Raw genomic sequence first — 14,227 nt, forward strand, 5'->3', positions numbered from 1 at the left:
GCTCCTCTCATCAGAAGTGGTTTATTTTGGCCAAAATTTGGTTATGGCTCAATTACACGATACTGAACACTCCTGAAAGGAGTGTGTCTTTCTTATTTATCACCATATTAAAAAATCTTTAGGTTAGTCATGGCATATATTATATCAAGAAATATTTATTAAATCAGTTATTGTAGCTATTTTTTGTTTTCCTTTCTGTCCTTTCCCTGAAACATATTAAAAAAAGAAACACATTAGATACTAATAAATGCTTGCTGCTAAATGAACTTGTATTTGACCTCTTCAAATACTTTTCATGATTGCAAATATTTATACTTCATAGGATCAGAGAAAAATGTCTGAGGATAACTCTGAGATTGCCCTTTGCATGTAAACAGCAAATAAATTACATACAACATGAACAAGTCGTAGGCATCCTCCATGGCTCAAATGGTATCCAAAGAGTCACTGCCAGGAAGCTAAAGATAAAGGATCTTCCGAAATCAAACTCCATTTTGTAAAGTATGTCAATTGTAAGATATGCACATAGATATGGAGACAAGGGAGAACGAAAGAGTTTTAAACAACAAAATTCTTACAAAACTGGTCTCTCATTCATGCCTTTAACAACCTCATTCACAAGCTCTAATGTTCCAGCCAAACAGATGTACTGAGTTTAGTGCTATAATGGACCATACTGCTTTTGCACAGTTGGATTCCCTAGGTTGTTTTTTTCCAGAATGCTTTGAAGTTACAGTTTTTTTTTTTAAAGAAATCACGATTAGTAAACAACTCACATATATTTAACATTTTTCTGCTTTTAGCTGTCCCTGAACTCTCTTTCAGAAATCTATCTGATAATACATAAGTGCCTCTTTATCCCTATTCAATCCGCTGTAGTGGCTCAATAAAGGCTGTAATTCTGAAATAACAGCTGTATGTCTTCTTAAAAGACTACATTTTTATTGGAAATTATCACTAATTCCAACTCCATTGTCTGTGGATGGACACTGTCATTGATTAATTCTCATTTTTCACAGAGTTTATGAGCCTTTTCTTAATTTATTTTTAATTAGAGCATAAAGATTCTCAATATCCTGTAATGAATTCACCTTTTCATTGTTAGCGAGTGGAAGAATAGTAGCATTTCAAAAATGAAGCATTTAATCATATGCAATTCAGAATTACCCATCATTATGAATTTGAATAAATGTACAATCAACCTACAAGCTGTGCAACCATTTAAGGGCACAGTTGGGATAGAAAGGTGCTTAACGTATTTATAACTTTTGATATCTGCTGCATGTTTACAGAACTAGAATAGCATGCTAACCATATGGGTAATTTTATTTATCTTTTTCTCGTGGGTGTGCTCCAAAGCTTATTGAGATTTGGCCACCTGGAGGCAGAAATCAGAAAGCCATTCCATAAACACGTCAACATCCTCCAAGACAAGGTTTCAACCAATAGGAGATCTTATTTATAAGTTTCTCATCTTTGCTACTTTCAAAACACACTCAATAGGGACATTCCAAATAAACTCTTGTTTGATTTACTGAGCTTCATGACACTGGGAATAGTTTTGGTGATGTTTTCATTTTCCACTGTAATCTAATAAAGACCATACTGCAGTGCTTCAATGTTTGACTTAGTTAAGTATTTATCATTTGTTAATTCATTCAGTTGGTCAATATACATTTATCAAATATCTACTATATGGAAGACGTTGAGCTAGCTATAGACAAAGGGATTGTAAAGGTGAAGGGAACAGTGTCTTGTGTTCAAAGAACTCAGAAGTCTAATGGTAGAAACAAATGAGAAAATAACAAGAAATCACACTATAATATGGTAAGTACAAAGGAGCCCTGGTAGTGCAGTAGTTAAGCACTCAGCTGCTAACCGTAAGGTCAGTAGTTCTAACCTACAAGCTGTTCTGTGGGAAAAAAGACCTGGCAATCTGCTCCTGTGAAAATTACAGCCTAGGAAACCCTATGGAGCAGTTCCACTCTCTCCTACAGGGTGGCTATGAGTGAGAACCAACAACACACACAACAACAACAACAACAACAGCATGGTAAGTACTATGGCACACGTATCTTAAAAAGCATACAAGATCATTGCCAATCCCAGTAGTATTTACTGAAAGAAGCGAGACCAAAGCAAGAATTAGTGGGTTTATAGGAATTTATGCAGAGGACAGTGTGGAGAATGCGTAAGTTAAGAAATAAAGGCATTTCTGAAACTGGAAAGAGCAGAAATAAAGGCAGAGAGGTAAGAAACAGTCTAATCTTGTGTCCAAGGAATCAAAACCAGTTTGAAGTGATTGACAATTACATATGAGGCAAGGAGTGGAAAAAGAGGAAGACCCTCAATGAGATGGATTAACACAGTGGCTGCAACAACGGGCTTAAGCATAATGATTGTGAGGATGGCACAGGACTGGTCAGTGTTTCATTCGTTGTTCATAGGGTCACTATGAGTTGGAACCGACTTAATGGCATCTAACAACAACAACAATAAAGAGTGGAAAGAGATGAGAATCAAGAGCATTAGACAATAGCCACATGGTAGAATATTGTTCACGCTCTGAAGAATCAGACTTAAAGCTGTGGGCCTTGGGAACCCATGGAGATATTTAAAGAATGGAAATAGTGTAGACATCTCTCATGAGAGTAATAAGTTGGGTATATATGCATGTAAGAGGAGGGTCTATTTGCAGGTGACAAAATTGGAAAAAGGGAGACCTGTTCTGAGGCTTCTATAGTTCAAGTGAGAAATGAGGTAGGCCTAGTGTTGGTAATCTTAAGAACAGAGTTTCACTTCTAGGAACATCTAGGAGGTAAAACTGGCGGGACTTGATTGGAGACAGGGGATGAGGAAAAGAAAGAAATAAAAACTGTTGTCAGCGTTTCTAATATGTGTGGATGGGTGGTTATTGATGCATCAACTGGGATAGAGAATGTGAGAGATTAAGAAGGTTTAAAGTGTAAAATGAATTCAATTTTCGACATGTTGGAACTTGTGGTGCCTATGATATATACACTGTGGTCTGGCGAGTAGTTGGATATACAAATCTGAAATTCAAGGTTGGATGACATAGATTTGGAAGTCATCTGCATATTAGTGGTTGTTGAAACCAGGTACAGAATGAAAAAAGGTGAATATAATGGGCCAAAGTGAGATGAAAACAGAGGTTAATTTCTTCTAGCTATATCATCTATCTTCAGTCAAGGCTCATATTATCAACACCTTCATTTATTGACAACGTTGGCACATGCCTTTTTCTTCCTCTCTAGGGTAAGCTAGCAATCATTACAGATATTTCATCTAACCCCTAGCCTCTCCGTTCCTCAATCAGCTTTAAAGTCTTTCACCAACCCTCAATTTCAGGAATCCACATTCATATACCTGTAACTTGTTTTACATTGTTCTATCTCAGAAATTTTAAGTTTAGCTGTCCCATTTAATGAATACATTCTTCAAACTCTCTCACTCTGATGTTTCCACTGTTTTTGTTCTTTAACCTCATCAAGACTATTACTATTGTCTCCTACTACTACTTCACAACTTTCCATTATTACATTCTTGTCATTGAGTCTTCTATTTTTGCATTGCTCCATATACCTCAGGATCAGCCATTATCTCCTCTGTAGTCTAAAATCATAAGCCTTGTTATGCTTTTGTTGTATGTGCCTCTCCATCTATAGCTGAGTCTAATTTGGTTTTATATTTTATTTACTTAATAGACATTTCTGTGACACTTCTATAACACTTATTATATCTAAGAATCCCTCTTAGATATAATAACTGTTCTAAACTTTTTAGCCGTTTTAATTCTTACAACAAACTTATGGGATGGGCACATCCAGGGTGTTCCCTGCAAAAGGAACTCACAACATCACACGAGTTTGTGATCTCAAACCTGGACCACAAAATTCTTTTATTGACTCTGCCCTCCCTTCTTGAGATGTTCTCCATTGAGAAATAAACCATCATGCTATAAGAAAGGCCAAACTGTCTTATGCAGAGAGACCCACATGGAGACAAACTGAGGCCCCCTGCCTACAGCCAGCATCAACCATCAAACATGTGAGTGAAGTGAATGAGCCTTCAGATGATTCTAGACACCAGTCTTTGAGTCTTCTAGCTGAGGCCAGAGACATCATGGGGTAAAGATGAACCATCCTCACTGTGCTTTGTCTAACTTCCTAACCCACAGAATCAAGGAGCAAATACATGTTTTATGCCACTAAGTTTTGGAGTTATTTGTTATGCAGCCATAGTCACTATAATACTACTAATAACAAGTTAATTGCTAAATCCAAAGATCATTTTTCAAGCCTTAATTTTACTTCATCCTTTGAAATGTTTAACACAGTTGATCAAACCCTCCATCTTTATAAATTATCTTTATTTTGTGTGTATCACATACATGCTCTGATTTTACTTGCATCTTTCTTTCCACTTCTTCTCAGTCATCACTGATAGCACCTCTACACGTTCTTTTCCTTAGGGCTCTGTCCTGGGCCCTCTCTGAGCCAAAACAAACAAACAAACCTGTTGCCCCGTAGAGTCGATTCTGACTCATAGTGACCTTTTAGGACAAAGTAGAACTGCCCCATAGGATTTCCAAGGCTGTAATCTTTATGGAAGCAGACTGCCACATCTTTCTCCCATGGAATGGCTGGTGGTTTTATACCATTGACCTTTGGGTTAGTAGCTGGGTGCTTAATCACTGTACCACCAGGGCTCCTTTCTGGGATTGTGGTCTTCAGTGAGGGTATTCAGTTGAGAATAACTATTCTGAATGATCTTATTCACACCTCTGGCTTCAATTATCTCCTACATACCAATGTCTTCCATATATACAATATATATATATATAATATAATTTGTCAAGTTCTATTCATTCATTTCATCAATACCCTTCTCTTAATTCCCAATGTCACTTTACCTTAGTTCAAGCCACAAGAACTCTTTATGCATTTATTATGATACCCTTCTAATTTTCTTACTTTTTACAATGTTCTATTTCAATTTATTCGCTATGCTACAACCAGCATATTTCTATAGTACAAATCTGAACACACTTTTCCCTGTTTAATACCTTTAAATAGCTGATCATTTCCCTGAGGATCAGTTTCAAATTTCTGATAACAAATATATCTTTAGTCTCATCTTTATCAGCCTCCCTCCTCAAAAGTCTATGTTCAAGTCTTTTTTCACTTCTTCATCTGAAATTCTGTCCTACACTTTTACATCTCCTTTCTTCATCCCCCTTTTTAATAATCTTTTGCATAGTTATGTCTCTGTTTATATAGTACCAATTTGAAAAGCCTTCTTTGCTACACCAAGGTATATTGAGCTTCCCTATCTCTATAATCTCATAAAGATCTGTGCTTAGCTCTATCACGGCCCTTTTCACATATCATTGTAATTGGCTGTTCATATGTTTATGTCTCACTAGACTCGTAGTTTCATGATGGCAAAGACTCTATTGCTCACCATTGTATACTCTGCCTACCAGAGTTCTACTAAAATAAATAGTGTGGATTAAATATTTACTGAATTAATTATTAATTAATGAAGTAAAAATTTCCACACACACAAAAAAACCCATTGCCATTGACTTGATTCCAACTCATAGCGATCCGATAGGACACAGTAGAACTGCCTCATGGGATTTCCAAGGAATGGCTGGTGGATTTGAACTGCCAACCTTTTGGTTAGCAGCCAAGCTCTTGACCACTGTGCTACCAGCACTCCAAAAATGTCCAGGACAAATATAAAATTACAGTTAGCCTTAGTAAGAACCTTTGATACAGAAGGAAGGAGGGAGAAGCATGCTTACAGAGGGTTATGGAATAGATTAGAAGGGAGGAAGTAGAGATGAAGAGTCTAGATAAATCTTTTGATAAGTTAAAAGAATGAAATTTAATGGAAGGTCCAATAGCAAGCATGAATAAAAGGTAAGATGCTATTAAAAATTATAAGTATTGAGGCAAAAATATCGTGCGCTTTCATTGTGACACATGTTTTTCCTGTTTAATACATGCGCCAAGTGTGCAAAAAGCTACCAATTCGCTAAGCATTTTATTATTTCATTCTCTGTGACAACAGTATCCTAAATAAGGAGTTCAATAAATATTACTCTATGCTGAAACAGTAAGACTAAGGAGCCACAGACTTAATCAAAGGATTTTAAAGAGTGAGATAGACTGGGAATTGAATAACAAAGCACAGATAGTCTTCAGAATACAATGAAATAGTAAGTTAAATTGCTGATAAATATTATGTATCAAAGTGAAAGATAAAAAATAAGATTTCTTTCTTAAATGTACATTTAATCAGCCTTTTCCTGTATTTTTAATACATGAACTAATGTCTTTCGACAAAGAAAAAACCCTAACCCTACCATCTCTTACATATGTAAATAATTAAACAGTATCTGCTCTAGTAGTAAGTAGAATGTCAGAACCTGGGGAGGAAAATCTGATCTGGAGCTTTTTGGTGAAACTTACCGCCGACATTCATTTTTGCCTTTGTTGATGAAAATGAACTTACATCAAAAGACAATGAAGCCATTATTGCTGGAAACCTGCTGTGTTTGAAATCCACTAGGAGAGAGCAGGAAATGTTCTCTTGTGAGCATTGCTGTGAGGACCCTTTAGACCACTTATTGATGTCAGACACAGAACTTTTGCAAATGAATCCATGGCATTTGAAACATTACATTTTAAAAATAATTAATGTACTTTTTCTCCTTACCTTGCTGTACAAAGGATCCGTACACAAACCACATGGAGTTGTAGAGAGTAGTAGAAGTCATTGATCCCATTTGTAATCGTGGAGGATTAAGCCAGTTCAACAGGTAGACCAGTAGACCCACTAGAAGGACCGTGCCAGCAATGCAAGCCCATAAAGAGAGATCAAATGGTGCAAGACAGGCAAACATATCCACGGTCTTTTCAGCCCTTCGAAGTAGTACACCCACTGAGTAGTCCATGTAACGTGTTGTAAAGTCCACCACATTTTCACGATCTGGGGTGATGGTTAGCGCAGAAATCCCTATGTCGGCTCTCTGAGAAATTGAAAGAGAAAGGGATACATTAACAGTATGAAAAACAATTTGATTTGTGGCACTGCAACTTGCCTTGAGGAAAAAAAAATAGATGCCTCAGGCAACATCTAAAGTCTTTTTATATAAACTGAAAAACACTGCAGAGACTTCTTACAGAAAATCTATATGTGAATTTTGCATTTGTTACTTCAAATCTTGTCCCACCACAGTAAAAAAAAAAACCTTGTTCATATTATCTATGCCAGTGAAATCAGTACAGAATATTTCAGGCACAGATAACACCTGAAGGAAGTTGTCTTTTTTTGTCGGGCCATTTTATCAAAGACATTATTAATACAGTAGCAAAGCTAAAGCTTATGTTAAAGAATTCTTTCTGAGAAAACGCCCCCAGGATAGTCAATATGTTCTCACTATGTAAATTATTAGGTAGGTTATTTTAAAACCTAAACCTGGCATTTTACCTTTAGTCTAGATTTTTCTGCATCAAAATTTATATTATTGTGCTTCAAACATACTAGAGTTTGTTAGAGCTTTTACAGCACTAAGTTATAATGCCATATGCTAGAAGTCTCCACCATGATTTTTCTTGTACACACTTCAGAAACATTTAATGAGCAATTAAAGATTAAGGAGACACAATTCTTCTTGGAGTAATAATCCTTTTTCTCAGCATGTGACTCCTTAGATTTTCAGTGACAGCAGTCACAACCACAGCATGTGCTACTTTACTTATTTAAAACACATAAGACAGAACCGCCGTGAAAGCAGAGTAAATGACTTCACATTTGAATTCTATGATATGAGCTCATGTATTTAAACATCTAAAAGGTGCATCTTGTTTGAAATAATGATCAGTGGCTGTAATTACACCCGTGGAAAATCCTTTCCAGACAAATATAAAAAAAAATCTGTGTGTTGAACATTTTCAGATTTTCTCCCTTTCCCAACTTCCTTCCTTCCTTCCTTCCCTCTTACCTCCCCCTTCCCTCCCTCTCTTCGTTCCTTCCTATCTATGTTTTTATTATTGTCTAAAATAGGTCGCTATGAGTCGGAATCGACTCGACGGCACTGGTTTTGGTTTAAAATAGGGTAGAAACTTTTCATTGTTTTGGGGTACAAAAAAAGACACGAAAAGTAACATGCCTAGTGGAATGCTAAACCAATCCAGATGAATCTGTTCTCTGAAGTAATAATTATCTCAAAAATACTCTAGCTAAAGTTTAGCATCAAGTGTATGTGTGTATTTATGCCAGTTCCATACATATGTGACAGACCCAGTGCTAAGTATTTAAACACATTTTTTATCTGACCCTTGCAATGAGCTATGAATTATGTGTTTTCCCTTCCACTTTACAGATGGAGAAATGAAAACTTAAAGAGTTTAAGTAACTCATTCTGTTCTCATGGTTATTAAACATAGAAGCCAGATAATAAAGTTGTTTTTCTCACTCTGAAATCTGTGTTCATAACCATTTTACCATATTGAAAGAAATCATTCTTTTTTCCAAATGACCTACATAGTAGGCAGTCAGAGAAACTGGCTTTAGTATAGTTTTTAAGAGTCTGAAATTTTGTTGTTGTTGTTTCTTACTATTTACATTGCAACCAAAAACCAAACCAAACCTGCGGCAGTTGAGTTGATTCCAACTCATAGCCACCCTACAGGACAGAGTAGAACTGCCCCATAGGGTTTCCAAGGAGTGCCTGGTGGATTCGAACTGCCAACTTTTTGGTTAGCAGCCAAACTTTTAACCAGTACATCACCAGAGTTTCCCTACATTGCAACAAGGTCATATTAATACAGGTATCATGCATTTAGAATTATTAACTGAAAGAAATTAAAGTCAATAACATTATATGAAAATAAACTTGTCAGTGATTAAATATTATTGCTTTTGAGCTCGTATTTTAACTTTTAATAACTAGATATTAGAAATTTCAATTTTCAGATTGAAAAATCTAACTTGGATACTTAGCTCTCCAATCCCATCTTGCCTGAATTTCAGTTTATCTATTTGAGAAAGGAATGTGAGTGTGTTTAATATCACTATCGTGAAGGGATTCATTTATCTCAATCTTAACAGTGAATAAATAACTCTCCAAAATTCATTTAAGCTCTCAGAAAGTGCATTTGTTTTTACAGGTCATTAAAGCGCTATGGATCAGTAATTTACTAACTGGTGTTCTAGTGACCCAAAGGATTTAATGTCTCAACCAAAGTTAGCAAATTTCACCTAAGGAGGAATTTATTGACAACATGTTGACTGAGTATTTGTAAAATTTTCATACTTATTTTGCTTATAAATAATTAAGGGTTTTACACTTATATGTTAATTGTACATTGGAATGGTCACTCTCTGTTGATTATAACAATGGGCACCTCTAGGTATCACCATGTGAATTTCAATAATAGAATAAAGAAAGATAATCCAGGGACCAATGTATTCTTTTTCTGGAAAAAATATTTTTATGTATATCATATTTTGTGTATGCTACATTATTATATTAAATATAATAATTTGTCATATTTCTATGGAGAACTTCCTTAATTTTGGCTCATTTTCAACTCTTATCCATTCTATTCTCAAGGAGAAATTACCAGCCTTCTTGTGGAGGGAATATCAGAATCACATAATGGGACTTTTCAAACTGCATACATATACACACACATATATGCACGCACACATACACACACTTTCCTGTCTCTGGCAATTACACCTTAACACGGTGCTTCTCTCCATTCTTCTGCACCAATGATATAGTGGACCACTCTAGTTCACATGATTATAATACTCTCCTTGTATTGGAGATGCTGTTCTGGAGCAGAGAAAGGACACAGACCACTGATTCAGAAATTCTGGAATATCAATAAACAACCAGAAATGATCAGAAAAAAAGTGTTCATTTATACCCTTTCCACACTTACTTTTTTTTTTTTGGTCGGGGGCAGTCAACTCATTTGTCTACTTTCTACAATTCCTTTTCAAATCTTTACCCTCGTGAAACCTTTAACTTCACCCCTCCAAGTTGCAGCAGTTGGCCTCCACTGCTATTTTATAGAGAACATAGAAGGTATCTGATGAAAATTCACATTTATTTCTACCTCCTAGCCTACAGCTATAGGGTCGCTATGAGTCAGAATCAATTCCATGGCAACGGGTTTGGTTTTTGGTTTTAACCTGCCTCCCATACCCAGTCTCTTATTTAATCCCTGCCCTCTCCTATCTAAGACCAATCTTCCACCAATACACTTATCAATCAATTCTCTTCTTTTCAGTATACTTAAACATCTGTCTCTTAAGGATTTAACATCATCCTATCAATTATAGATTTTCTATTAAAAGATACATCTCATTTTCATTAAAATAAAAACAAAACCAGAAAAACCTCTCCCTGTACTATCTATTGCTTGGTAAAGTAGAGGGTCGGTGAAAAAGAGGAAGACCCTCAATGAGATGGATTGACACAGCGGCTGCAACAATGGGCTTAAGGATAGCAGAAATTGTGAGGATTATGCAGGACTGGGTAGTGTTTTGTTCTATTGTGCATAAGGTCACTATGAGTTGGAACGGACTCGATGGCACCTAACAACAACAATACTCTTTACAAACTCAGTAACTTTTACTACACTTCCTTTCTTTTCACAGTCAATTTTCTGTAAAGATTTGTCTCTATTTCCACACATCCCCATCACTCTGGAAAGACCCTTTTGTATGTACATTGTTGAATACTCGATTACTAAATGGAACTAGCACTTCTCAATCTTTGCATCGCTGAATCAAATGAATGTAATTCAGTTATGTGATTAAATCTCTTGATGACATTTGACAGTGATGACTGCTCCCTCCACTTTAAACCTTTTCCCTTGTATTTCATGACGTGGTGTGACGCTCTGTCTCATCCCCTTTTTCAAGCTCATAGGGCAATCCCCTGGGCTTGGGGTTACCCCTTTACATCTGCTCCTATGGATATGGAAGAAACCATATCCATACCATCTGCTGTCCCCATCTACACACATGATTCACAAATTTAAATTACTAGATATAATCTAGGCTCTGAGCTCTAGAGTCTAGACTGATTTATTCAGCTACATACTTGACATTTCCACCAGGTATCTGAAAAACACCTCAAATTTAATACAGTCAAGACCAAATTCATAATATTCATTCCTAACCCAGGATCCTCTTCAATATCTCCAGCCACAAAGAATTATATCTTTTTACATAAGTCATAAAACTTGGTGTCCTCATCACCTGCTCCACCTTTATGCTCCTTATTCTACCCATCAGTAAGAACTGCTGATTTTATCCCGTGAGGATCCTAGTATCAATTCACTTCTCTACTATTCCCAGTTCTCATCATTGCTTCTCTGTGCCCAAGAAATAACATTCTTATGAGGCTACCTGAAATCTATCTTTCCAGTTTTTGTATTGCAGCCAGTTATTTTTTTTGAAGGAAATCCAACCATATTCCCTGACATACTTTAAAGGTTTTCAAAGAATTTTCATTGCTCTTAGGAAAAAGGTTGCGATATTTACCATGTCTGCTCACCAAAAGGGTGGCAGTTTGAATCTACCAGCCACTCCTTGGAAACACTGTGGGGCAGTTCTACTCTGTCCTATAGGGTTGCTATGAGTCAGAATTGACTTGATGGCAATGAGGCTTTTTTGTTTGTTTGTTTTTATACATCTTTAGTTGGAATGTCCTCCAAGCTGATTCAGTGTGTTCATCTTGGACTATCTTCATGTTCAGCACTTTTCTTGCTGCCTGGACTTTGAACAGACTTTTCCCACTGCCTAGCTTGAACTCTTCCAAATATTCTTTAAGTAAACTATCACTTATATTCATAATTCATTAGTTCTTCAGGAAGGCTATCCATGATCCTCATTGATAAGAATAATAACTGCTTTTATTTATACTACCAAACGCCTATATTCTTCACTTTTCTAGCAGTTATGACGGTTATAACTTTACACAAATTTGTAGGAATTTTTTAATAATGTCTGACAATTCTAATAGACTATAAGCTCCATGAAGGCAAAGAGTGTGACTTTTTTAAATTTAAAATATTCTTGGTACCTACCACATTGTCTGGCATAAGGTTCATTGTCAATAAAAACTTGCTTCATATGTAAATAAATAAAGATAGAAAATCCACTAGATATTGACTACCTAATTCTCATAAATCTCTTTTCTTTATTTCTCAGCATTCCCAAAAGAGAAGGATTTTTTTAAAAGAAAAACAATAAAAATTTACTAAGTTTTATAGCAATGATAAGAGACTTGTATCTTATTGAACAATTACTTCATTAATTAAAATAAAGTTTGTGGTTTATCAGTGTATTTATATTTACACTATTTGCCACCAACTAAGGTAATTAAGAGTTCAATATATTACAAAAGCTTATCTATTAAGTGTTTTTAATATTCAATTATTCTTTAAATTTTGACATGAACTAGCACTAAAACTGGATTATAAATTTTTTCAAAACTATTCTAAGTAGGTAGCCATAAAATTTTCCTTGAAATAACATTTGCATTGTCTCAACTCATGAAAGAGGATGGATACACAATTACAATAGAACATGACTAATAACAGAATCATTGAATCTTAAAACCTTAAACTTCGAGAAGTTGAAATGCATTTACTCTAAACTTAATATGAAATAGATTATATCTATCAAATGAAATACTATCAAAATAGAAGTCCATGTAAGTCTCATGCAACTGATTTTGAAGCAAAATGTTAGGTTATGTATTTGTCTCTCTTAATTGCATTTTTTGTTTGTTTTGCATCCTTCTAATCTCTCTGGAATGTTTTGAATCTTTATTTGTCATTCATATCAACTTTTTATTCTAGCTTTGAGTCATTTGGAAGTTCAAAAAGCAAGTCTTTGGTTCTTTATCCACATTATTGATAAAATATTGATGAAAAGTATATGGACAAGTTCAAAGTACTGCAACATGCCTCTAAAGTTCTACCCACTTTGACAATCGCTCATTAGTTATAGCTTATCAACCACTTATGACTATTCCTTAATATATTCTCATCCAACCAGGTTTCTCCTTATAGTTTGTAAGTGCTTTGTAAAAGGTATTATTGAGCTCAAAATACACGTGTAACAAATTTTCATCTTCTAATGTATAGCCAATGCCACCAAAAAGAAAATAAAACTCTTTACTTTTTTTTTTACTACCTACAACATATGTGATTAAAAATTCTTTCTAAAATTTTATCATAGAATAAATTCAAACTCACTGCTCTGTCAGAATGAACTCATTGTTTTCTAATTTTGAGTATGCCAATCTCCAACTGTATAACACCTCTCTCATTATTCATGTTTTGTATACATTGTCTATAGTAACTCATATATCACAACAGGAAATAGTTTAATTTTCCTAGCCTATTATTCATCTGGACTTGAAAATTCAAACTCATTAAAAGTGCCTATCATGAGTTTCAAATCTCTTGGTAAGTTTTCTTTATCATTCTCACCTTGAAGATTATTTTATACAAAGGGGAAGCAAAATTGTTATTGCAGGGCTTTGGCACACATTTAATAAGCATCAGGTCTACGTCTGCCTTATTCGACTGCTTAAAACATATATTTTCTCCACTTGCTCATTACAAGAATAAACTCTTTACATACAGATTTTTGGAAATTTCTTGACAGTTTTCTTAAATATTACTTAGTATTCTTTGGTCTTCAATTAATTTTATAGTGTAAAGTTTGCTATTGACAAAGTAGGCACTCAAGAAATGATAAAAGAAGAAAGGAAGAAAAGGAGAGAGAAATGGAATGAAGGAGAGGAGAGAGGGAGAGAGGGAAAGAGAGAGGCAGGAATGAAGGATAAGAGAAAGGAAGGAAGGAAAGAAAAAAGAATGTATCCAAGTCTTACACCTTGCAATTAATACTATATGACTTTGAGCAAATAAAAAAAAAAAAAGAAAAACAGTTGCCATTGAGTTGTTTCAGAAGTAGATCTCTAGGCATTTGACCACCAGGCCTTTTTTCTGAGGAGTTTCTGGGGGGATTCAAACATGCAGCTTTTTGGTTAGTAGTTAAGCATTGTACCACTTGCACCACTCAGGGACTCCTTGGGTAAGCAGCCTCTCATTATCTTAGATTGCCCATCTGTACAATGAATAGCTCCCTGAGTGGCGCA

The 14,227-nt window shown here is 35.3% G+C and overlaps 1 protein-coding gene across 2 annotated transcripts in view; it reads right to left on the reverse strand.

Moving 5' to 3' along the window:
- GRID2 (glutamate ionotropic receptor delta type subunit 2) overlaps positions 1–14,227 on the reverse strand; it is a 1,644,765-nt gene that overhangs the window by 321,711 nt on the left and 1,308,827 nt on the right. For both annotated transcript variants that reach the window (XM_010594048.3, XM_003414078.4), the window contains one exon: positions 6,748–7,060. In XM_010594048.3, the coding sequence (XP_010592350.1) occupies positions 6,748–7,060 (313 nt within the window). The remainder of the gene's footprint in view (positions 1–6,747; positions 7,061–14,227) is intronic.

Source organism: Loxodonta africana, chromosome 5, assembly GCF_030014295.1.
Source record: "Loxodonta africana isolate mLoxAfr1 chromosome 5, mLoxAfr1.hap2, whole genome shotgun sequence".
Lineage (NCBI taxonomy): Eukaryota > Metazoa > Chordata > Mammalia > Proboscidea > Elephantidae > Loxodonta > Loxodonta africana.